Genomic DNA, 25,176 nt, shown 5'->3' with positions numbered 1-25,176 from the left:
TCCAGCCTGGGGTCAGACCCTCTGCTCAGAGGGAGCTTGCTTCTCTTCCCCTCTCCCTGTGCCTCTGCATACTTGTGTGCGCTCTCTCTTCCTCCCCTTTTCTCTCTCTCTCAAATAAATAACTTTTTTTTTTTTTAAAGTATTGGTTAAATGCCCCCTCCTGTGATGGGTGCTTTGTTTAATTTCATTGCCTTTCACTCTTTGTTTCTGGTGTCCCTGAACTGGCTAACTTTTCCCCAATAGGTAGACAAGTTAAGTTAATGTATTGGATTTTCTCATTTACAACTTTCACTCTCAAAAATATTTCTTAACCTTTTGCTATTTTTCTTTGTCAGAATCTAGGATTAAGTGGGTTTTCTGATTGGCAAAAATTACATGTTTAATTAAATTTAATATAGATAGCCAAATTTTAGGGTATTCTGCAGTGAGTTCTAGTGACTTCTTGCCCTGTTACCTGAGTAGCTTTGAGAATTATGGTTTTATTTATTTAGGTAAAGAGCAGCTGGGGTTAGGGGATGTCATGGATTCCTTTTTGCAGGGAAGTTACTGCTTGAGGCAAAGTTAGTTTGTGGGGGAGCTTGACTATTAACCACTCCTCTTACTAAACCTTTGCTAAAACAAAAAAATGATGAAGTTTATTCTCAAATATTACTGAGATTGATCATATGTGTACATGCCTCTAGGATATGTTCCTTTTCTTTCTTTAGCTCTCATTGTTATGTCTTTTTCATTTCCCCTCTCATTTCTGGTTTTCTTTCTCACTTTATGACACTCCTTTTATCGCCTAAGCCTGTTGCTTGTGGCTCAGACAGAGCAAGATGTCAGTCACAGTTTTTATGTGCTCCAAATTCCTATCACATATACACTGTCCTTCTTGACCCTTAAAGACTTCTTTGTATTTCAGATACCTTTTAAATGCACATATATCATGAAAGAGTGAAGGCTGTCCCAGAGTTAACTCTATCTCTGCAAATAGGGGGTGCTCAGATTTGTGGAAATCCTTGAAATGTAATTTTGCTTTGATGCAAGCTTTTAGCCTTTAGCTGCTATGGAGTGGAGGCTCTCTGCTTTGCAAACGAAGTGGACCCAGTGCCTAGAATTAAGATTAAGGGACTCAGAAGTTGGCATGCAACAGTGAATTGCCAGGAAGATAACTGCCCTGAGTTAAAGGCAGATGCTTTTCTTCAGATTACTTCCCAAGTCTGACATCATAGATTTGACTCCCTTAGGTTGAATTGCAGGTTGGCTCCATTTTGTTTTTAGTGATACGTACAAAGTACTTTGTGAATTTCATAAAATGTCTTGAAGTAAAGTTGATATATTGGACTGGAAATGTCCCCATATGCTGGAGCAAACAACATATCTGCCAGAGAAAATTCTATACTTGGAAGTAAAGAAGCAGAAAACTTCCTATGGAGTTCAGGACTGCTTGATGGAACATATGAATGCTGATATATTTTATCATTATTATATTTCCCAAGCAGTTGTATGTGATTTTAAAATACATTTGGCCTAAAGTAGGAAATCGTTTGATATAGTTACATTGTTATGTATATTACCAACCCCATATTTATAACAAGAAAGGTATTATTTTCTCTTGTGAAATAGTGTCATGTGTAAGAGAGCATCTATATAAACACAGTTGGGAAGTGATGGTTAGTATGGTAAAGTTGATATACTATGATTAAATAATTATAGTGGGGTTCTGTGTGGGCGAATAAGGAGATGAAGAACTACTTCTACTTAAATAATCTATTGCCTTCCTATGAAATATTTTCTGAGAAGATCTGAGGTAGTTGTTTGTTTAGTAGATAATAATAGATGGATTAGAGATATGTTGCCTTGGTTTAAGCACTAAGGAGAACATGATATTGCTCTAGAAGCTTACTGTCGTGGCTGAAAAAAAGATAATCACACGAAGGAAAGAATAAGAAAGTCTTACACATAGTATAAGTTGTACCATTTCAAAGAAGTTAGAGATCAACATAGGATTGCTTGCTGGCAATTTGTAGATGGCCATCTCCTCCCTGTGTCTCCCAGTTCTATTGGACTATGGGAGTCCCAGTGACCTCATTTAACCCTAATTATCTCTTTAAAGACCCTGTCTCCAAATACAGGTATAGGGGTTAGGACCTTAACCTATATATTTTGGGGAGGTAAGGAGGAGGACACAATTCAGCCCATAACAAGGTTCTTAAATACCTAGGTAGAGAACTTGAAGCATGAGCTGGTGTGGGGTAAGGGAGGGAAGTCATGTAGGAAGCTTTTGTGTTAGTCCAAGCATTATTGTGGTAATTTGATGTTTGAGAAGAAAGAGAAACTGCTGTTTGAGGAAAAAGATTCTTTATCTTTGGCCTGAAGCCTCTTGTTTTCTTTTCCTGGTTTTCACTGAGAAATTGGACCTTGCTTTTTATGGACAGAGCATTATGTTAGTTTTCCTTTTTAAGTGTTTCATAAATGCATTAATTTTTAAAGCTATTTCCTCTATTTAAAAATTCAGTAAAACATTAAATTTGGAAATGTTAATGTTTGTAAACATTTCGTGACACATCTGGAATCTGATTAAAACAGCAAAGCTATTCTTTAAATTACATTGACCAGAAAACTCTATAAACTTTCCCTGTTTTGTGGGCAAGTAGTTCACGTAATCATTTTTTTCCCCAGAAATTTCTTCTTTTTAGAAAAAATTAAGGTTAAATAAGTAATTTATATTGTATCTATAACAAAAATTTCTTTAGGTGTTCAGATTAGATGAGTTAGAGAAATGTTTATGCAGTTTTTCCAACTATGGCCTGCTGAGTTTAAAAAAAAAAGTAAATTGAAACTTAAATTTTTGATTATTTTTTCTTGTTTGTGGTGGTTAAATTTGTTGAGTGTAGGGAATTCTGATTTTTATTCTTCTTTTAGTTTTATTTATGTCTTAGAAAACAATATCCATTGTTATTTTCTTGTAAAGAATTCTATCTTCAGCTCTAAGGTGCTATAAATAAATGCATGAGGGGAAGTCAAAAAGGAAACTCTTAGAAGAAAAACAGAGACATTAGCTACAGAAAATTAGGAAAAACCTATTTAGGTGTGTTGATAATTTAGTGTTGATAATTTGAGTATGTTTTGGGATACATTACCATTTATTATTTATATTTTAAAACGACATGGTAAAATACATAAGATAGTTATTTCCTTAGTAACTTGCTTATTAATAAAAGTAACACATTTTTTTAAAATATGGAAGAGGTGGACAAGTGCAAAGAAGCAAAAAACATGCCTTTGAGTCACTCACCCATATATCGTCCCCCTCATAATACATATGAATAAATAGCACTGTGGATCAATAGATTTCACTGATTGCTCTTTTTCTCAGTGAAGACAATATGATCTGAGATTATTAAACATCCATATGTAGATACCATTTCTGTGAACCAATGTCTGTTGACTCTTGAGGAGACGTAATATGGCTAACTGTAACGTGGCAACAAGGACGCCAGTGGAGAATCAATTATTTAATTTTGATCTCTGCTTGAAAGTTAATGTTACACAGTCCTACAGTTAATTTTGGAATAACTTCACATTATGTAATTGGTTGGCACCTATCATGCCTTGCTTTGGGGAACTGGTTGTAGAAAATGGTCATGGGAATCTCTCATTCTGTGCTCTTAAGACTTCACAGACCTAACAAAACTGTGATGACAGAATCCGAAAGATTAAAGGTTATTCTGTGGTTTAAAAGGATCCCCCCTGATCTTGACAAGGTATGCCCAGCTTCCCTTAACTTTACCAGGCCCCTTCACTGGTCCTATTTCTCAAAGTTTGTTGTTGCTGTGTAAAGTTCGTGAAGCTCTAGATTAGGTGTTCCCCTTCTTCACTATCCCCATTCTTCCAAGGATATTTCATTTTAATAAGTTAGGCATGAAGTCTGCCTCTGGGCAGCATTTATTTCCTTCTTACTGTAGGACTGGAGGAGCCTCAACTGTAGGACTTAGTGGAGTTTTGTGTGCCCCACCCCCTTTCCCACCACATTGGTGTCTTTCCTGGAAGTAGTAAACACAGTCACTCTATTATTACCTTTTAGAAAAACACAACATGAGAATGCCTTTTTGTTATGATAGAATCTTCTGAATGTATATATTATATTAGGCTAAATCACAGGGTATTTTTAGATGTTTTATGGCTGTAGGAAAACCGAAGAAGCAGCAGCTCAGAGGCCAGGAATATTGATCCCTGACCTGCTCTGTGAAGTTTAGTGAACATCTTTTAGGTGTTAAACTAAGGACTTTCAGACCCCACCCTTTTCTCAGGAAGGGGAGAGGGATCATTTATTTTATTGATGTGTAATTTATAATTGACATACGATTAACTGCATATATTGAAAGTACACAGTTTGTTGAATTTTGGTCTAGTTGTAACTATTCCCATTATCAAGATAGTAAACATTTTCATCACCCTTAAAAGTTTCCTAATGACCATTTGTGATACTTTCCTGTCTCCCCTACCTACCCATCTCCTGTTTCCAAGGAACCACTGATCTTTCTGTCAGGACAGACTAATTTGGGTTCTCTAAGCTTTTAAATAAATGAAATCATACGGGATTATTCTCTCATTTTATCTGACTTCTTTTACTCTATATTTTGGGACTCATCTATGTTGCTTCTATTCATAGTTTAATATTATTTATTTCTGAGTGCTAATTCATTGTACTGAATGAATATACCATTCAGAGGTTTTTGTTTGTTTTTTTGCTTTTTTTTTTTTCAGTAGTTTAGAATTCTCTTGCATTTTGGCCATTGTCTTGTATTTGTTCTCAGTTTCAACCTGGTTTTGACTTTGGTGTTCAACCTTATGTAAGGGTTACTTGAAGTTTTAAAATATGTAAATCATATATAATTTTTTAAAAAAACTAAAAAAATGTGAAATAGAGATTTAAAGCTTCCTAATCTTTAAAGATGTCAGATGATTATGTAAAAACCAAACCAACCAAACAAACAAAAAAATGGTTATGTGAGTGTTGAGGCTTTTCTGTAAATTTTTGTATCCTACCTTGTGAAGTCAGTATTGAGCTCACAGCTTTAAGACTGCTTGGCTAATTCTCTTACTTGCATATTTTTTATAGTTTTTGATAGATTTGTATGTCACTTCTTGTGACAAATTTATGTGATAATCATATAGTAAATATGATAATTAAGTTGTAATTTGATGCCTGAATTTCCAAATAATTGCCATTCAGGATCTGTTACACCTAAGATGGTCAGACATAAAAAGAATTGGAGAAAAGATGATCATCATGTTGTGAAAACACGTTTTTGTGGGCTTCACTCAGATATTTTGGGCCAGACACTTAGGTGATTGTCTCTACTTTCTAATGATTTAATTGAAATTAAATGGCAAAAATAAAAAAGAGCAAAAACCAACCCAAACACATCAGTTAAGGCAGATGCGGTCTCTGGATTATTACAAAAGTAAAAGTTGGTATATAATCTTAATATTAACAGTTAGTCTTTTGATTACCATGGTAAATAAAATACAGTTAGTGAATGTAGTTAAGTTGTAGAAGAGTTAATTAAGAAGCAAATACTCATGTTTATTGAAAGAAAATAAGACCTCTTAAAATGTTTTCAGAGAGAAAATGCCAGTTGTCAGAGATGGCCCTAGTGAGTCCTATGGAATTAATGTGGTAACTAAGTAGTGTAGCCTGTTACAATTATCTGTGAATTAGTAATTAGGGAATTGAATTGGTCTGTGTTTATTTATCTTATATGGCTAAGGTTCATGTTTGGGTAGGTTCATAAGAATTTGGATTCCTTTATATAATTTCCCCTTGTCTATACTACTTGGAATCTTGCCAGCAAGATGTAAATTGTCATCTGTTTTGCTTTCTTTCCTCTGTGTATTCTCAGGAACATAGACTATCACTGACTGACAAGCTTATCTGATGATTTAGAAAGGGACATCTCTTGGCGGTCAGAGGAGTACAAGGTTCTCTCTCGCAGTTCTTTAGTACAGATTATGTAAAACATTGCTTTTATAATTGTGAACAAATTTTATTTTCTTCTTGAGTATATGAATATTCAATTAACAGCAGATCCAAAGGTGAATTTGTTTTGGTTTAGTATGGAGATGAATAAGAGAGGATCATGGCTGATTTTATATATATTTTAGATATATTCTTCTCCCTATATGTAGACTTTATTTCATCTTGGCTTTCATTATGCAGGGATTTTTAATTTACTTTATAGATGATTGTTTGTTGTCTAGCTAAGATATTTTGATTTCAGGGCCCCTGGCTAGCTTAGTGGTAGAGCATATGACTCTTGATCTCATGGTTGTGAGTTTGAGCCCCACATTGTGTGTGGAGTCTATTAAAAAAAAGGGGGGGGCACCTGGGTGGCTCAGTGGTTAAAGCCTCTGCCTTCGGCTCAGGTCATGATCCCAGGGTCCTGGGATCAAGCCCCATATCGGGCTCTCTGCTCAGCGGGGAGCCTGCTTTCCTCCTCTCTCTCTGCCTGCCTTTCTGCCTACTTGTGATCTCTGTCTGTCAAATAAATACAATCTTTTAAAAAAATTAAAAAAAAGGTATTTTGATCTCTCTGTTTTTGATTTCACCTTATCAAGGTTGTCTTCCATAAGTACTCTGTTTTCACATTGGTCTAGGAACCAAAATGATGTCAAATTAAGCTTTATTTGGTATCAGTATCAGAAATAACATTGCCTAGAGTGTTGGCTGTAGTGGGTGCATTATGAATTTGGTACTTAGAGAGATCAAGCATGAAGGATAAGTCAGTCTGTCCTTCCTTCCTTTCTTCTTTCCTTCTTACACCCTCTTTGCACCCGCAAGGGATTTACTTCTTGATTTTTAGCCCTAAAATAACTTATGTATTGCATTATATTTTAAAATGTTCATGCTCTCCAGGGTTCCAGCTTCATTTCTCCCTTCTCAGCAGTCCATACATTCTTTCTGATTAATCTCCTTTCTTTATTTTCAGCACACCTAGATGCCGGTGATTGCCTACTCTTAGGTCCTTCACGTTCTTTTGTCCTCAGATGCGCAGATGCAGTTGATTCCTTCTTTCAGCAGGTTATTTGGTGAGTGCCTTATCTGACCCAGCCACTATTTCTGGTTCTGGGGACTTAGCCCTGGGAGAAGAAGGGACCATTACTATCACCAAACAAAATAAAACAACAAAAATTGCTACCCCCATGGAACTTAAATTTTAATATTTCCTATTTTCTAGAAACATTTCAAACTGGATATGTTTACAAGGAATGCATTTTTACCCATGCCTCTAAAGACAGAAGACATCTTTCTGCTCTTTAAGCTGACAATGTCCCAATATTTCTTATTTTCCCACATTAGAACCATTGAAAGTCAACTCCATTGGTGTTACTCACTCATTCTGCTTGCCCCTAGCACGCATCTAGAGGTCATTGAATTTTTTAGATTCCCTCTGATGAATGTGTGTATATTTCTTTGTTTTCCTGGTATCTGCCTTAATCTTGGCTTATATTATTTTTCAATTGGCTTGCTTCAACAGCCTAACATCTGATTACACTATCATAGTTCTTTCTCTTTTTCATGAATTATTTACCCTATTACCAAGATCATTTCTCCAGAAAAGGAATTTCAGTTGCCGCCTGTCCCCCTGACCCATTCCACATGCACTGCTATGCGAGCAGTACAAGCGTCCGAGTAGGCCAGAGCCTTGGCTTTCCTGGCTCCTGTTTAGTTTGGTAGCACAGAGCTATAGGATCCCTGTTGTTAAAATTCTCTGGTTTCTTTATGATGATATTTCCTTAGCAGATGTCCTTCCCTCAGCAAGACATGACTTTCCCTTTCTTGGCTGTCTCCCATACACTCCTAGGTTGTGTGTCCTTAGGGACAATTCTCATGTCACACCTCCCAATTCTTTCCGATGCATGCCGACAGCACTGGATTTCTCTGTTCTCTCATAGAATTAAGAATATCACATTGCAGTGTAATTATTTAATTGTTTTCCACTAAGTTGAGAGCTCGAAAGTTAGTTACCTGTCCATATTCAGCTCTACCATATGCTTCAGTGATAGAGGTAGATACAGACTTTGGGGAACCTAAAATTTGTAGAATTTGCTATGGGCCTCTTAAGTAAAAAAAAGTAACAAAACTATGAATACAAAATTAGATGTGAAAGTGCCTATTGATTTGAGTTAGAATAGAAGGATCCTGGGCAAGTATTTAATGCTAAATCTGCTTAGGGGAATATAAGTGTGTAGTTAAAACTTGCTGAATACAATGCTATGTATTTATATAGTCTTTTTTGCTGTTGATTTTCTTAAAATTAGGAAACATTGTGGGTTAGCCATTCTGATGCTAATACTGCTGTTAATACTGCCTAACGCTCCCACAGCACTTTCACTTTCTACATACTTAACACATATTTTATCTTACGAATTTTGACAACTGAAAGTGACTCAGACTTAATGATCTTTACTGTGTTTGTCTGTTTAGTGGGTGACAAAGATAGAGTTGAAAGTCTTCCTTTGAGATCAGATTTCACTTTGGTGGGGGAAATGACTCAGTTCTTCCTTTGCTTCTGTGATCCCAGTAAACACCCTGCTCTGGGCGCCTGGGTGGCTCAGTTGGTTAACCAACTGCCTTCGGCTCAGGTCATGATCCTGGAGTCTGGGATCAAGTACCGCATTGGGAATCCCTACTCAGCGGGGAGTCTGCTTCTTCCTCTGACCTCTCCCCTCTCTCTCTCTCATTCTCATTCTCTCTTTCTCTCTCTCAAATAAATAAATAAAATCTTTAAAACAAAAACAAAAAACACCCTGCTCTACCTCTTCTTAGGCTGGTGAAGGTTCAGAACATTTCTGAAAGTTTTGTAAATGATCTTGCTGCCCCTCCATCTTTTCTATCTCTTTTCCATTTCAGCTTCCTCACCGCATTATTTTTTCTTCCTTTCCTGCTCTGTGTGTTTATCTGTGTCTTGCCATACATCAAACCAGCTCTCTCCCTCTGTGTTTTCTGGTAGATAACACAATATTCTTTTAACTGTCAGTTCTTTGACTAAGCTGACTTCTAAGACTTTGCAACATTTGGATTCATTTCTACTCCTCTGAAGTATTGTAGGGGGTGATTTTGGGTATTCAGTAGCACAAAAAGTGCATATAGTTTTTAGCAATGGGAAGATAAATGTCCTAAAAGCTATATTCTTTCTTTACTGCACTTTGCAAGTCCCAATTCAGAAATGATCAATTTTCATTTGTGTTGAGGATTTACTCATTTAATAAGCTTGATTAATCTGATGGCAAATTGGAAATAGCAAAATGGAGAGGTTGATGTCCAGACACTATTAGAAGACAAAATAACAATAGTAATAGTTCTTGGTATGCTTATTATTTGTGGGTGCTTTGCATGTTATTGTTAATGCCCACTTTATAATAGCAGCTCAGGATTTCACAATTAGTAAAATTTGTTTGTTTTAAAAGTGAGTTTTATGAGATAGTCTAGGAACTCTAAAAGATATGTTCCTGGGGCTATGTAATCTGAAGGTAAATAACTGTTTTCTTACCTGTAATAGTAGTATTAGAGCACAGAGCTATGTAGCAGAAAGGTCTTGGTTTTGCTATCAGTCAGAAATGGGTTGACTTTTAGTAATAACTCTATTGCTGACAAGCTTTATAATGTGGGGGGAAACACTTTTTATCTTTTTGATCCTCAATTTTCTTATTTAAAAATGTGTGTATCTAATATGAATCTCTTGGCAGGATTAAAGGAAAGGCATATGTGTGAAGCGTATATGCTCTATTTAAGAAGACAAGAATATGGGAAAGCTATTTCATAAATGGTTTAATTTCATACAGTGAAAATATGCTAGTTTATTGCCTAAAAAAAGTCACTCATGGAGACTATTTTTAAGTCCATGGAAGAATTACTGTTATAGTAGATGCAGTGGCAATCAATTCTTATACGCAGTTTTAGTACTACTTTCACTGAATAGCATTTTTTAAAGCCCCAAATAACAAGTTATTGATTCATTTGTCGATTACAATGAAGCTTAGATTTTAGACATCAATGGTGAATATATGTTTGGAAACTTTGTCTCTTGAAGGGAATATTTGATGGTCAATTTATATCTGAGGAATAAAGTTGATTTTTTTTTAATCAGCAAAATGACATGGAAAATTAAATAGTTTGTTACTCAGGGAATCTAGTAACAGGCATCAATCTGATTGAATAAGGCTTTTAAGCCTGTTATTGCTTCCTTCTTCTCTGTCACCAAATCCTCTTGTAGCTGAATTAGATTACTTTTGGCTGATACTTTCAGATAGTTGTTAATGTTTTATTACATAGACTTTTCAGTACCCCCACATAATAATGGCTATAGAAATATGATTGCTTAATAAAAGTCTGAGTTATGTGACCTTGAGGAAGTTAGTAATCTCTTTGACCTTCTATTTCCACATCCATAAAAATGTAGTGTTAGCAAGTTATGTTATAGGAAGAGTAAAAACTCACGAAATTTTCTTACATCTTCAAATAAGATATTTGAAATTATAAAGCATTAATAGTTGCAGGAAATGGATTGATTTCTTCTTGCAGCTAAATTTGAGGTTTTGAATTGCTCCTTGAAAAGAATTGCATAAATGGGCTCAGAGAAAGCATGATCTTTCACCAGTCCTTCTCAGTACACACATGATACTTCTTTGTGCAAGGAGCTGGCAAGCAAACCAACAGGGGGGTGCAGACTACTGGTCACCGGAGCATTGGGGAGAAAAGCAGCCACATTAAGTATCACTGCAATATACTATTCTCTTCCCAGAGGATTTCCTATCAGAAACTTGAGCCTGCTCTTTTCTGAGTGAAGTTTGTAATCTTTATCTCTATTCCTATCGAAATTCAGCCAAGGGAATTCTGGAGGGCCACAAACTGAATTTAGGAGGCACTGATTGATGGGGAGGGATACAAATATCTAATTATGTATAGTACTTAAAGCTCTGTAACAGCCAAGTAGACAATATGATAGATGACAGTCCTCATAATTTTTATAGAAAAGATTCCAAAACAGAAGAAACAATTAGGAACAATAATGGGGAAATAGCAGAAGTAGAGTTATTTGAAAAGTTTGGAAAAGCCCTAGAAAATGGATCTTGGGTGAAGGACATGAACTTGAAGTAGTTGGCTGGGGAGATAAGTGGAAACAGCAACAAGGTTATAATATTCTGTGTGTCCTGTCGTGTCTGCCCTCCCCACCCCCCGTTTCCACCATTTGTCTGTATTGAAAAGGTTGTTTGTATACTGTTCTTCAGGGCTTTACTCTGAGGAATTGTTCAGTCACAGTTGACAAAGCCACGTATTGTCCTGCCTCAGTATCATCATTGAGATCTCACAAACTCAATGAAAGTCCTGTCTCTGAGAGGGCAGCTGAGAAATGACAGATATCTCCTGTACGGTCACCTCCTCCTCTAGTTGATAAGTCCTAACAGCAGCTGCTGGCCATGTTTCAGGGTCCGTGGGGATGCTTTGCGTATCCATGGTATTTCTAAACACCAAGGATACAGTTTGCCTCAGGGCCACTGGAGAGTTGCCTCATTCTAGGCAGGCAAAAGGGCAAGAGGCAGGAGCCTGAAGTTATTTCTCTGGAGAATTTATTGCCAGCGTAGGAGTTGCACCTGAGAATTCTGTGGCACTAAGTTAATCCTTCTGTGCATTTTTGGTTTCCCTCAAGAAAATTTCATGATTGGAGTGAGTGCTTATGGGCAGCAGCTGCCTCTGGAGTCTGATGCCAACCCATTGTTGTTCCCCTGCAAGGGCAGCCCTTGGAGGAATGCTGCTGCCTGGATCTATCCAAGAAATATGCTGGCCTGTTGCATCTTGGTCCTTAACACTGAAAATGTGGTAGCAAACAGTGGCAAACTGCCCAGCAATCTAAATTCCTCTGAGTTTAGCTAGGGAACAAGGGAACAGAAGCAGCTAAATGTGCACTTTCGGAAGGATCTGAATCTTTTCCCTGAGTCCCCGTGTTTGGTGTGAGTTAACAATTTGGGAGGAGGGCCCCTGTCATTACGGGGATGTATTAAGAGAGAACATTATGGGTGGAAAATATGTAAAAAAGGGCACCCAGAGAGAAGGTATTGTGGAGTCCATTGTGTGTGTGTGTGTGCTGGTTGTTTTTTTAAAACATTGTGGGAGGGTAAGGAGAAAGGAAGTAAATTTAATATAGTAGACTGCAAGCAGAATTGATTTATCTAATATATTTAAAAAGAAAGTTCAGCCTTTCAGATAATCAGTTGAGTAATAGGTAACAGCCTAAGGTTCTCATCCCAGACACACTGGTGATTTGTCATGTAACCACACCTCCGTGAGCTTTAGTGTGTCTGTGACCTGCATGTTTTTTGTTGTTCCTTTTAACACTAACATTTATTTCATACCTGAGCATGAGCAATAAATAGGAGAGATTAACTCAAAAGTGTCACAAAATATAATTTAAGTGTGTAATTCTGGAAGTGGTTATGAATCTGGTAAGCATCTTTATCAAATAAGTATCTCTGCTTTAGGGAATCTGCAGTTAAGGATAGAACACACATACTTTTTGAAAGGATAGTAAACCCTCTACCTCTGGCCAACAGTCTTGAAAATAAAAGGGAGTAGCTTTCAATACAAAAATAAGTTCAATGAACATGTTTGTTAGTATAAATATATTATTGTGTAAGTATACCAATAATATTCTAACTTCTGCATTTTATGTATTTTCCTTTTTTAAAAACAATTTCTTTGGAGATTTTATTTATATGACACAGAGAGAGGGCGAGCGAGCACAAGTAGGCAGAGTGGAAGACAGAGGAAGAGGGAGAAGCAGGCTCTCTGCTGGACAGAGAGCCCAATTCGGGGTTCAATCCCAGGACCCTGGGATCATGACCTGAGCTGAAGCCAGACACTTAACCAACTGAGTCACCCAGGTACCCCTGTATTTTCCTGCAGGTTTCTTTTCCCTATTAGGAAATTACTATGCAAGGGAACGAGATATTATTTTCACCAAAACTTATTTAGAGTATGTGGATTTGTGGTCAGAGTAATGAATTTGATTTATATATGTCTACATAATTGTGGATTAATTTGCCATTTCTTCATTTGTAGTATTAGGTTAGATATATTATGTGATTATTCATTATATTGAATTGTCATTTGAATATGTATGAAAGATAAATACATTTTCTCTTAATTGAAGCATTTATATTTGTGTGCACTTTCTTGGGTTCACCCATCTTTTCCCAATGTGGGGACTTTGGTCTCTATTGTATATACTTTCAGAAGTAGAACAGCTACAGTCATCTATCACTTCCTGCCCTGCTGTTCTCTCTCTCACACAGAGTTGGCTAATCCAGAGCGATAAGCTTTTGCTTCTAAGGCTCTTACCTAAAACTGCTTGGTGAAACTAGCAGCTGAGTAGCCGTCAGGAAATCTGAATAAAGCTTTGTTTTTAAAATGAAAATTTTTAAAATGAAAATTCCTTATGAGATATTAATTTTTGAAGAAATGTTTTTATAATATTTCATTTCCTTTTGCTGCAGTTAAGTAATCTAGCTGGAATCAGTTACTTTTCTGGCAACATTTATCAGTGGCAAATTTTTTTTTTCCAAGTAACTTCGTAGTTTGAGGTGAAATTTTTTTCCCCCTGAGGAAGAATGGTAGGATTTCAAAAACATTGTGAATTTTGAAGAAGGAAATAATCATCTCTAGTTCTATCCTGCATAATTAGACATTAATATTTTCACATGTTTACTGCCATCTATTATTTTTCTAATTTTTATTAGAAAAAATTTCAAATGTACATTTTACAATGTATATATTACAATAAATTATTATTATAGAGAATCCTCATGTATCCATCATTCAGTTTTAACAGCCTTTTGTTCATGGCCAGTCCTGTTGTTTCTGCCCTCTTCCCAAAGCAAATCTTGAACATTTCACCATTTTATCCATAAATATTTCAACCCATTTACTTTTTGCATATGTACTTTAAAAACATTCTAAAAGTTACAGTTTCCTTAAGAAAAAATGGAGAAAGCTTAAGCTCCCTTTAGATCCCTCTCTGATCTGAGACTACCATTTTCATCTGTCTGAAAGTAACTACTATCTGTAATTGATTTCAAGAATGTGTCTTTTTAATTCATTGTTGGATATGATGAAAATATGTGTATATATATTTATATGTAAGGATATATTGTTATTTTATAATACAGGTAAACAATATCAAACTATTCTGCCACTCTCTGCATTTTTGAAATGTGGACTGTAAATTTATTCTCAATAAGTGAGTCTAACCCATTCATATTTATTGTGACCACAGATGTTTGGATTTATTTTTTCCTTTTTTCTCTGTTCCTAGCCTCTTTTAGATTGCTTCTTTTTTCCTAGTTTATAAACTATAGGTTCCATTTCTGTTTTTTTTAAGTGCTACTTTAAATTTTAAATGTGTATATTTGTCTTGTTTTTCTAGTGGAGTTTGAAATGGAAGTATTTCTATTCTCCTATGACTGTAATTTGTTAGCTAGAAATATTTTAATTATTTGTAAATGTTTTTCAGAGTTACTGTGGTTTCACCGATAGAATGAAACCTTGTCAGTTAGATTTCACTTGCCTTTTCAATAGCAGATTTCTTTTGTTTGGTTGGAACCTAGTGGTTTTCTTGGGCTTTGATTGAAACTGAATACTTCATAGTATTTTATTCATCTGCCATAGTAGCTGCTTCCCCATGCTTTGTGTTTCTGATGTAACTATCCCTCCTGTAAGGTTCTTCGTTATTTCAGTGGTCTTATTAAACTTACCTTTGCCTGTAAGCTGCCTCAGATCTTTATTCAAAGTAGAGTGTCCAAATGAAATAGTTAAAGAAGCCAAGGGTATTTCTATAGCAGAATGCTTGAAGGGATTGGTTTATGTGGGTTTTGGTAGTGTGGTGCTATACCCAAGCAGGCTGTGATAGAATGGAATAAAGAGCTTCCTACAAATTATCTCTGCCAAAATGGAGTTCACTGTAAGAATGGATGTCAGTGACTGTGTGTCTTAGGGACCAGTTATTCTGTTTACCTCTCATTGGCGGTGATGGATCTCCCCAAGAGGAAGACCTGCTGCTCTTGTAATGTCACCTGTGTTCTGTCTCTCTCATCTGATTTGTTCTGTAGTCTCATAAATCAGGCTTGTACCTTATCTTAGCCTTTCATCCTTTACTTATCTTCCTCTTATCTTTGGTTTATTCTCTAGTGTTTCTCTTCTTTAGTTCCCAAGAGACAGAGTGTAGCCTTGTTCTAGCTTTCCGGTCAGCACTTAGATTGTCTTCCTTTGCGTGAGAAGCCTAACCCTTGTTCTCCTGGTTATGTTTGGAAAAGAACGAGACAGCATAGTGTTTAGTAGCACATTCTTTGGAGCAGGGCAGTGGGAAGATTGAAATCTGTATTAGTTAGTTTAGTCTACCATAACATATACCACAGATTGGGTGTCTTAAACAACAGAAATTTAATTCCTCATAGTTTTAGAGGCTCGAAAATCCAACATCAAGGTCTAGCAGGGTTTGATTTCTGATGAAAACTCTCTTCCTGGCTTATCAGTGGTCACTATCTCACTGTGCCTTACGTGGCTTTTCTTTGGTACTTGCATGTGGAAGGAGGAGGGAGGAAGGGGTAGATAGATAGTTGTTCCTCTCCTTATAAGACTATCAGTCCTACTGGATGAGGACCATTCCCTTGTGACCTCATTCAACGTTAAGTATATCCTAAAAGCCCTGTCTCCAAATACAATGTTTTTGAAAATGCCTCTTACCTGGCCTTCTTATTTCCAGTTTCTCTTGTTTTTATAGGTCTTCTACACCATTACCAGACTGATGTTTCTAAAACAAAGTTTGACCATATCACACTACACCAAAATAAACTTCAAAATTAAATGTCCAAACTCTTTAAGAATGGTATACAGGGCCCTCAGTAATTTAGCCTGTAAACACATCTCTAGCTTTATCACTTCTGGCTCTTCTCTTTTCCTGCCCCAATCCAGGAATAAGAAGTGCTCAGAAGGAGCCTTGTGCTTTTGCCTCCACATGGGGAGCGCTCATCATTCCCACTGTGACTCTAACCTGTTCTTTAGGACACTGTGCAGGGGTCTTTGCCTCCAGGAAGCTTTCCCTTTCTCTTTAATTTGAGTTTGGTGCCCTGCTTCTGTCATTTGTGTTTTTAAATGTCTGCTTACTTGCTTTTTTCTTCTGTTTCCTTGGCCCATGAGTTCCCAGACTGTTTCTTCATTTTTCTAATTCCACCACCCAACAACATGCCAGTCATGTAGGTGCCCCCTGTATTGCTGAATCAGTAACTAACAAAATTTGGTTCTTTTCTCACCCTCTGGCCCCCTTAGCATTTTTTACTTTGGACAGGTAATTTTTCTTTCTGTTTTATAAAAGGACAAAACCATTAGTTGGTATTTCAAGTATGTTGGAAAGGTAAGTTTATTTGATACTTAATTTTCTGTCATTCTGGGGAATAGAAAAGAATTAAGAAATTCTATTATTGTTGAAAGGATTCAGAAAGATTCGTAAATATGAGCTTGAAAATAATTTTGTTCATGAATACTTTTTGATCAAGCCTATAGAAATGAAGGAGAAGTTCAAAAGAACAGATACTAAGAAGAGGTGGAGTGGCTTCTTTTGGATGAGTGCGCTAACATTGGTGGATAGTGAACATTTCCCTAGAATGTGACTTATGATTAGAAATGTAAGTTTTACTCTCATTTCCAATTTATGTTATGACAAACTACCTGCAAATGACTATAGCCTTGCATTTGTCTAACTTCAGGTAGTGCTGCAGCAGCTGTGAATGAGACAGATGCTAAATTTAAATGCAGTAAATAGGGGCACTTGGGTGGCTCAGTTAGTTACATGTCTGCCTTTGGCTCAGGTCATGATCCTGGGGTCCTGAGATCTAGCCCTGCATTGGACTGTCTGCTCAGCAGGGAGCCTGCTTCTCCCTCTCCTTCTGCTTACCGCTCCACCTACTCATGCTCTCACTCTGTCAAATAAATAAAGTCTTAAAAAAATGCAATAAATGGATGCTGAGTGATGACCAGCCACAAAGCATTGCAGCAAACTCACTTAATAAAGGTATATCTCTTGGGGTGCCTGGGTGGCCCAGTCGTTAAGTGTCTGCCTTTGGCTCAGGTCATGATCCCAGAGTCCTGGGGATCGAGCCCCGCATCCGGCTCCCTGCTTGGCGGGAAGTCTGCTTTTCTCTTTCCCATTCCCCCTGCTTGTATTTCCTCTCTTGCTGTGTCTCTCTCCCTCTCTGAAATAAATAAATAAAAATCTTAAAAAAAAAAAAAAAAAGGTGTACCTCTTTTTGGCCATAGCCACTTTTTTCTGGATCGCTCTTGAGGCAAGGAAAACAAAAGCAAAAGAAAACTATTGAGGCTTCAACAAAATAAAGAGCTTCTGCACAATGAAGGAAACAATCAACAAACAAAAAGGCAACCTGTGGAATGGGAGAAGACATTTGTAAATGACATCTGATAAAAGGGTTAGTATTCAAAATATATAAAGAACTTATAGAACTCAGTACCCAGAAAACAAAGAATCCAACTAAAAATGGGCAGAACATAGGAACAGACATTTCTTTGAAGAAAACATCCAGATGCCCAAAAGACACATGAAAAGATGTTCATCATCACTCCCCATCAGGGAAATGCAGTTCAAACTATAATGAGATATAATCTCACACCTGTCAGAATGGCTCAAATCAACAACACAAGAAATAACAGGTGTTGGCGATGATGTGGAGAAAACACTTGTGTGTGATTGGTGGGAATGCAAACTGTGCAGCCAGCCACTGTAGAAAACGGTATGGAGTCTCCTCAGAAATTTAAAAATAGAACAACTTTACGATCCAACAATGGCAGTACTGGGTATTTACCCAAAGAATAAAAAACAAAAACAAAACAACACTGATTCTAAAGGGATACATCCACCCGCCTGTTTTTAATAGCATTGTTTATAGTCGCCAAGGCATGGAAACAGCGCAAGTGTCTGTGGATTGATGAATGGATAAAAAAGATATGGTATCTATATACAATGGATTATTTTTCATCCATAAAACAGAATGAAATCTTGGCATTTGCAATGGTACGGATGGAGCTAGAGAGTATAATGCTGAGTGAGATAAGTCATAGAGAAATAAATATCTATGATTTCACTCATGTGGAATTTAAGAAACAGAACAAGGGGGCAAAGGGGGAAAAAAAGACAAATCAAGGAACACACTCTTAATTATAGAGAATGAACTAATGGTTCACAAAGGGGTAGAGGTCAGGGATGGGTTAAATAGATGATGGCAATTAAGGAGTACCCATGTCCTGGGTGATATGTGGAACTGTGGAATCACTAGATTGTATACCTGAAACTAATATAACACTGTATATTAACTGGAATTAAAAACTAAACAAAACCCACGAAAACTAAACTTGTACCTCTTTTACAGTTAAGAGTTGTTTAAGATAACTAGAAAATTTTATGCATTTGGGACAGTTTCTCTTTCTGTGTTATTTTTAGCAGAAAACATATTTTTACTTGCTAGTTGCCATATAATCTGCATTGGACAGAATGATCTGTTTTATGTTTGAAGCACTGATTCTTTACTACTTACAATCTGTGCCCACACATTACCAGTACAACTTGTTGAAAAGTATGATTAGTCAACTAATCAGTTCCTGTTTCTAAATAAAACCAAATTTGACTTGATTTTTATCCCCTCCTGAAACTTCAATTTTCACCTAGTTGTTGGACAGTCATTTGGTCACAGCTAAAATCTTTAGAGCTTTGCAAAGGACATGGAAACTCTGTCATTATTAATGACATTAATGTTGTTAATGCTCTGCAAGAAGCATAAAGGCCTTAAATTTTAAATGATTTTTAAAATTTGATTTTTTCCCTAAGGTAATATATATATATACATAAGTAGGGTTGCCATATAAAATAACGGATGCTTGGTTGGATTTGAAATTCAGATAATCAGCAAATTAGTGTTTAGTTATAAGTATGTCCCAAGAATTGTACAAGATGTGCTTATACTAAAAAATTAATTCATTTTCCTGTATTTTATTTGCTAAGTTTCCTATATTTCCTGTTTTTCTATTTGCTAATAGAAAATTTCTGTATTTCCATTTGTTAAGTATTCCTGTTTCCTGTATTTCTATTTGCTAAGTATGGCATGTCATGATCTCAGGATCCTGGGATTGAGCCCCACATGAGGAACCTGCTTTGTCCTTTCCCTCTTTTCCATTCCTCATACTTGGTACTCTCTCTCTCCCTCTGTCAGATAGATAGATAAATAAATAAATAAATTCTAAGAAAGTTAAAAAAAAAAAGCAAAAAAAACCCCAAAAGAAATACAGTGCAGAATAAGTTTCTCTTAGTATCCCATAGCCCCCCCCCCCCACTATTACTGTCTTTGGAAAACTTACAGAAATAGTATGTTCTTTTACAAATGTACATATTAATTCATTTGCACAAACATTTCCCTTCCCTTTTATACAGATACTAGCAACTTAACACATTGTCTTACACAGTCTTTTTTCTTTATCCGACAATGTATGTCCACTATATGATTTTTGCAGTATAATTTGGAAAATGTGTGTGATAGAGTGAGTGTGGGCTTTGAATTCAGGCAGAGTTGGATTCAACTCTATGTTCTCTGCTTACTAGCTGTGTGACCTTGAGTAAGACCTGAGTCTCTCCCTTCATCTGTTGCCCTCTCAGGAAGGTAGAGTAATATGCAAGGCAGTGGAGGATAATGTGAAGAGCATGCAGGTCAGGGTCCCTGGTCCCAGGATGTCGTGCACAGCCTGCCCTTGCCCAGTACTGTAGTGCTTCATAGGCACTGAGGTCCCTGAGCCACCTACGGTGTATGACCTGTAGTTCTGAGTGTCATAGCTGCTCTAATAGCTTCAGTTATACCCACATAGTACGTGTCTAAGGCAGAATTACATGGACAGTAACAAGATGGGTCTAGTGTACAGTAGCTAATTTTTGATGCTATTTGAATATGCCTATTTCCACTGTGTTGAGGGATTTAGCACCTTGAAATATTGCGGCCTTTTTTTTTTTTTTAATGTACTTTGAATATTACTGTAAGGAGGCTTATTTTTCTTGGAGATTTTTCTTCAGATCTTGGGTGATTTATTTAAACATATGAGCATTATATAAATGGTGACTATTACTGATCTTAACCTACCCATAATTTCTAAAATACTTAGTTCTGAGTTGTTGATAGCTTTGTATGGATTGTTGGTTGTGTTAAGTTGTCTGTACCTATCCATTTCAGACGTCATGCACTTTGGTCTGTTTGTTTCTCTGGTTTCTCCTTGTGAAGCGTAAACTCAGCACAGTTTTGAACTTGGAAAGAGGAAGGAGAAGAGTAAGGTGAATCTTCCTCCTGTTGAGAGGCAGCATATTGTAGAAGTTAATAGGAGCCAAACTGCCTGGGTCCACATCTGGCTCCATCATGTACTGGTGGTATGACCTTGGGCAAGTTGCTTCCTCTTTCAGTGCCTCAGTTTCCTTGTTTATAAAGTAAGTGGCTTGTGTAAAGATTAAAGGCCTTAGTTGGATAACATAAGTTTCAAGCAGTGCACAAGATGTGGTGGCTGTTGTATGTTTGCTGTTACCACCCTTGCTTCTGCCCCAGCATTAGTGTTGTTCACATCTCATTTCCTCTCTTTACTGTCCCTCTGACTCATCATCTTCACTAGCTACCCTGAATTGTCCAGAACAGCCTTCAGAACTTGGCATTTTTTGGCATTTATTGGAATTTCTTTACATCTTACCCATTGGCCATGACTCACAGTTATCACCCAGGTACCCTTCTGTTTCCACACAGTATTGAGGGGGTTGAAGAGGGAAGGTTGATGGTGGGATGAGAAGGAGAATTCATGCAGTTCAACGTGTGTGGACTCTATCTCCCCATATCAAAATGTCTGTGGTTACAGAGGAGTTTCTTTATAGTTAGAGCTGAATCCTTAGGATGGGGTATCGGGCATGGAAAGGAACAGGTTTTGTTGTTGTTGTTGTTGTTGTTGTTGTTTTAAAGATTTTTATTTTTATTTATTTGACAGAGATCACAAGTAGGCAGAGAGGCAGGCAGAGAGAGAGAGAGGAGGAAGCAGGCTCCCTGCTGAGCAGAGAGCCCGATGCGGGCCTCAATCCCAGAACCCTGAGATCATGACCTGAGCCGAAGGCAGAGGCTTTAACCCACTGAGCCACCCAGGCGCCCTTGTTGTTGTTTTTAACCTCTTATCTCTTTGTCATGGCTACTCATTATAAAATCTGGAAAAACTAAAAAAAAAAAAAAAAAAAAATTTATTTTACGGACATCAGAGCAGAGAAGAGAAACTGTGAAACTCTCTTTTTTTTTAAAATTCTGAAATCTAGAGGAATGGAGCTGTCATCTGGGAGCTAATGTCTGACTTGCTGTTGAGTGGAGCTTAAAAAAAAAAACCAAAACAAACAAAAACAAAAGCACTATGATAAGAGATTCTCTGGGGAAAAGAAAAGAAAAGTAATTCTCTTTCCACATAACCAACTTGTAGATGAACTTTGGGATGACAGTGTTTTTCTCAGTGGGGAACTGCTTACTCTGTACTTTGTCTGCAGACTCCTCGTAAATCAGTGGGTTTCTAAATCAATGGGCTACCTCCCCCTCCAAGGCATGAATACTGTTTGTCTTTTCAAGTTAATTTTTCAAAGGGGGAGGAAGATAGAGCTGACTTTATTGCGCCTAGCCAGTACTGATGTGTTTGATACAAAGTTGATACTCAAACTTTGAGTATCATTCATTTGTAATTAGAATTTTCTAGTTCAGGAGAGAGAGACAGTGATTCCACAGGGCATTGCAGCTGGTATGGGGCCAGTGGAAATGTTGCCACAGGTGATCACACTCCCTCAAGTCTTGCTCTTCTGTTGCTAGCGGTCTTCCTCCTAGGCATGTATCAGTTATTGGCCTTCCTTTTATTGGTGTATCCTTTCTTTGATTTGTTAACAACTGTCAGGAGTTAGTAAGTTTTTGAGAGGGGGGAACCCAATAGTATGCTATCTTATGAAGTATCCCATGGCAATAAGACTAAAAATATGACTAGTTTATTTTAAAGATTTCCCTGTATTTTTTTCCATGAAATCACACAATGCCTGACGTTGAAATGCTCGTCTCTATGGGCTCAGCATTAATCCTGAATATGTATTTTCCAGTGTGAGTTATACTACGAGCTGGAAATTTTTATACTTTATCTCATTTATTGCAGTATATCCAATGATTAAGTTTCCTAGGAAACTAAGGTTCCTACACTGTTATTTAGGTTTCAATTCCAAGTTAGAGCTGTTGCCCTCTTTTCTTGACCCCAGGAAAGAAAGTGTCAGTAGTAGAGCTGTCTGTTTCCAGTGGAGTTGATGTTTTAAATAGTGTATTCTAAATCAGGATAAGGAAAGTCAGAACTGTTCTTTGTTATTATACAAAGCTAATCACAGGCATTGATGGATGGTCTATGCATCTGCTCATACACATCACGGACCTCCTTTTGTCCCAGATGCATTTTCTGTTAAAGAGACAACAAGGGCAACTTGTTCCTTCTCAGACAAATCCTATTTCATCTTCCAAAAGTGAGGAAAATGGGTTGTAGACCTTTTTTCTCCACTGAAGGAATGACTGAGGTTTTTCTGCAAGGCAGAGGGTGGGTGTGACTAGGGAGAGGACATATAAATTGTTGGACAGCAAAGATGAGGTATGGTTAGTGATTTGGACATTGCCATTAGCGATTTGGACATTGCCATTGGGAATCTGTAGCTGGTACTTTAAAGAATCTGGATAAGTATTGTCAGAGAAAGAGGAATCTGTTTGAGTTGAAGGAGTTGAGAAAGTTTATTTTGAATGAGGGAGAAGAGAATATTATAGTGAGGAGGGTATTTTGAAAGCATTTGAAAAACCCTTCCTCCATTTAACATTATGCTTTCTTTTATTCAGTTTTTCATCCATGATTTAATGTATTAGTAGTTCCCATTGGTTCACATACTGCATGAGTGTCATAGTTTATTTCTAATTGGTATGTGTGTATGCTGTCCCCAGTTAGGACTGTGAGCAATCAAAGGCAGGATTACATCTTCTGCTTTTTATGTTTTAATGTTTTTGCCCACTGAATTTCTCATGCAGAGTCAAGTAAGTTCCATATTCTGTGGGTGAGAATCTGTAAGTGAATCTAAGATTATAGTGATCTGTGTTGAGAAGTTCTTAAGTATTTTGGGATATGTCTGCCATCTTATTTAAAACACATTGTATGCCTTTTACCTTACTATGCTAGTATTACCTTTGAATAATTTTGAATAAATCCTAAAATGATTACTTTTTTTTTCTTTTTGCCTATGAAGCTATTTTAAGTTAAATCAACAAGATTTTAATGGCCAATGGAATTGTGGTACCATCAAGTACTTTTTATGTAGTTTTAATGTTGTGATAAAACATAACCATTCCATTTTATTTCTTTTCTCCCCAGAGTTCTGTTTTAGTTGCTGTTTAAAATCATTATAGAGAAGAACACTGACCTTTGGGGGAAAAAATGTTAGAAACTATAGGTAAGACCTATTTCTTCTTATTTTTTTTAAGAACCAGAATTTTTTCCATTAGGATCTTTAAAATGGTTTTTCTACATAGCAGGATTTTGTCTCGTAACTTGGTTTTTTGAAGTTTTTATCCATTAGCTTTACAGCAGGGAAATGTGTTTTTATATTTGGATGATTTAATCTGAAGTGCTATAAAAACAAATCATTTGTAAGCAAAAGATAAAGACATATGAAATGTTCTACCAATTATGAGTTTTAATGAAATTTAATGTAAATCTTGTTCTGATTTATGGACCCACTTCTGGTTAAGGTGTTTGTAGATAGCACCAGAAAGCTTAACAGTATTTTTGATACTGAAAGAAACTCATTGGCTTCTATATTTCTGGCAGTTAAAATCTTTTTTTTTTTTTTTTTTTTTAAGATTTTGTTTATTTATTTGACAGAGCTCAGAGATCACAAGTAGGTGGAGAGGCAGGCAGAGAGAGAAAGGAGGAAGCAGGCTCCCCGCTGAGCAGACAGCCCACTGTCTGCTGGGATCATGACCTGAGCAGAAGGCAGAGTCTTTAACCCACTGAGCCACCCAGGTGTCCCTGGCAGTTGAAATCCTACTGAGCTTTACTTTTAAGTTGACCATTGAGCTATAACAATAACAATCGTTTAGGCTGACAAACTTCAGTGATGATTTAAGGCAGTTTAATTTCTATCATGAGATAATATAGGTTGAAATACCCAAATTCACATGTTACTCTTTCTTTCGCTGCTCTTTAGTTTTAGAGAAGCTGGTTTGTAGAACTAGTTTCAGGCATATCCTGTTCACGCATCCCTCTCCTGGTGTCCTAATGCCTCGTGTTTTCCTGGGAAATGTTGGGGTATGGCTATTGGGAGGTATCTGGATTTCACTTAGGTGCCTTGATGATAGTGGCTGGTGCCCCAATACCTGCATGCTTTGGGGAAAGGAGCTGCTTTTTTGATAGTGGGGATCATTACTCTGACTTTTGCTCCTGGTACTATGTGAGTGATGAAAGTACGTGGTACGTGTTACCTTTATCCCCCATTTTATACTAAAGCCACATGCCACAAAGACTACTACTAGTCCACAAAGCAAAGTTCCTCATAAGAAAGTGAACAGTGAAGGAGAAATAGAGAATTATTGATAATGTCACTTTCCAATCTTTATTTTGTAAGTTATTGCTGACGTGCACACCTTCCAAGAATTAGCATGGAAATTAATACCAAATTTGTATACTGAGATACAAATCTAGATACAAATAAGACACAGAATAAAATTCTCATGCCTTTATCATTATTTACTTTTAAAATTGTACTTATAATTGGGCATCTCAATAGGTCAGTCAGTTAAGTATCCAACTCCTGATTTCAGCTCAGGTTATGATCTCAGGTAATGAGATGGAGCCTTGCACTGGGCTCCGTGCTGGGCTTGGAGCCTGCTTAAGATTCTCTCTCTCCTTTTCCCTCTGACCCTCCCTAATCATGCTCTCTCTCTCAAAAAATACAAATAAATAAATAAATACTAATTACTAATGAGTAAATACCGTTTGTTTAAATTTGTGTA

The 25,176-nt window shown here is 36.9% G+C and overlaps 1 protein-coding gene across 13 annotated transcripts in view; it reads left to right on the top strand.

The window, feature by feature from the left end:
• MPDZ (multiple PDZ domain crumbs cell polarity complex component) overlaps positions 1 to 25,176 on the top strand; it is a 154,150-nt gene that overhangs the window by 2,332 nt on the left and 126,642 nt on the right. For 6 of the 13 annotated variants that reach the window (XM_082696736.1, XM_082696734.1, XM_082696742.1 and 3 more), the window contains exon 2: positions 23,537 to 23,615. In XM_082696736.1, the coding sequence (XP_082552862.1) occupies positions 23,600 to 23,615 (16 nt within the window). In that variant the 5' untranslated portion in view covers positions 23,537 to 23,599. Of the gene's footprint in view, positions 1 to 6,977; positions 7,078 to 17,387; positions 17,524 to 23,536; positions 23,616 to 25,176 lie in introns of those variants that run through there. The other 7 variants (XM_082696741.1, XM_082696738.1, XM_082696737.1 and 4 more) reach the window with 3 other exon arrangements.

Source organism: Mustela nivalis, assembly GCF_964662115.1.
Source record: "Mustela nivalis genome assembly, chromosome: 13".
NCBI classification, from domain to species: domain Eukaryota; kingdom Metazoa; phylum Chordata; class Mammalia; order Carnivora; family Mustelidae; genus Mustela; species Mustela nivalis.
This window is presented reverse-complemented; position numbering and strand designations above follow the sequence as displayed.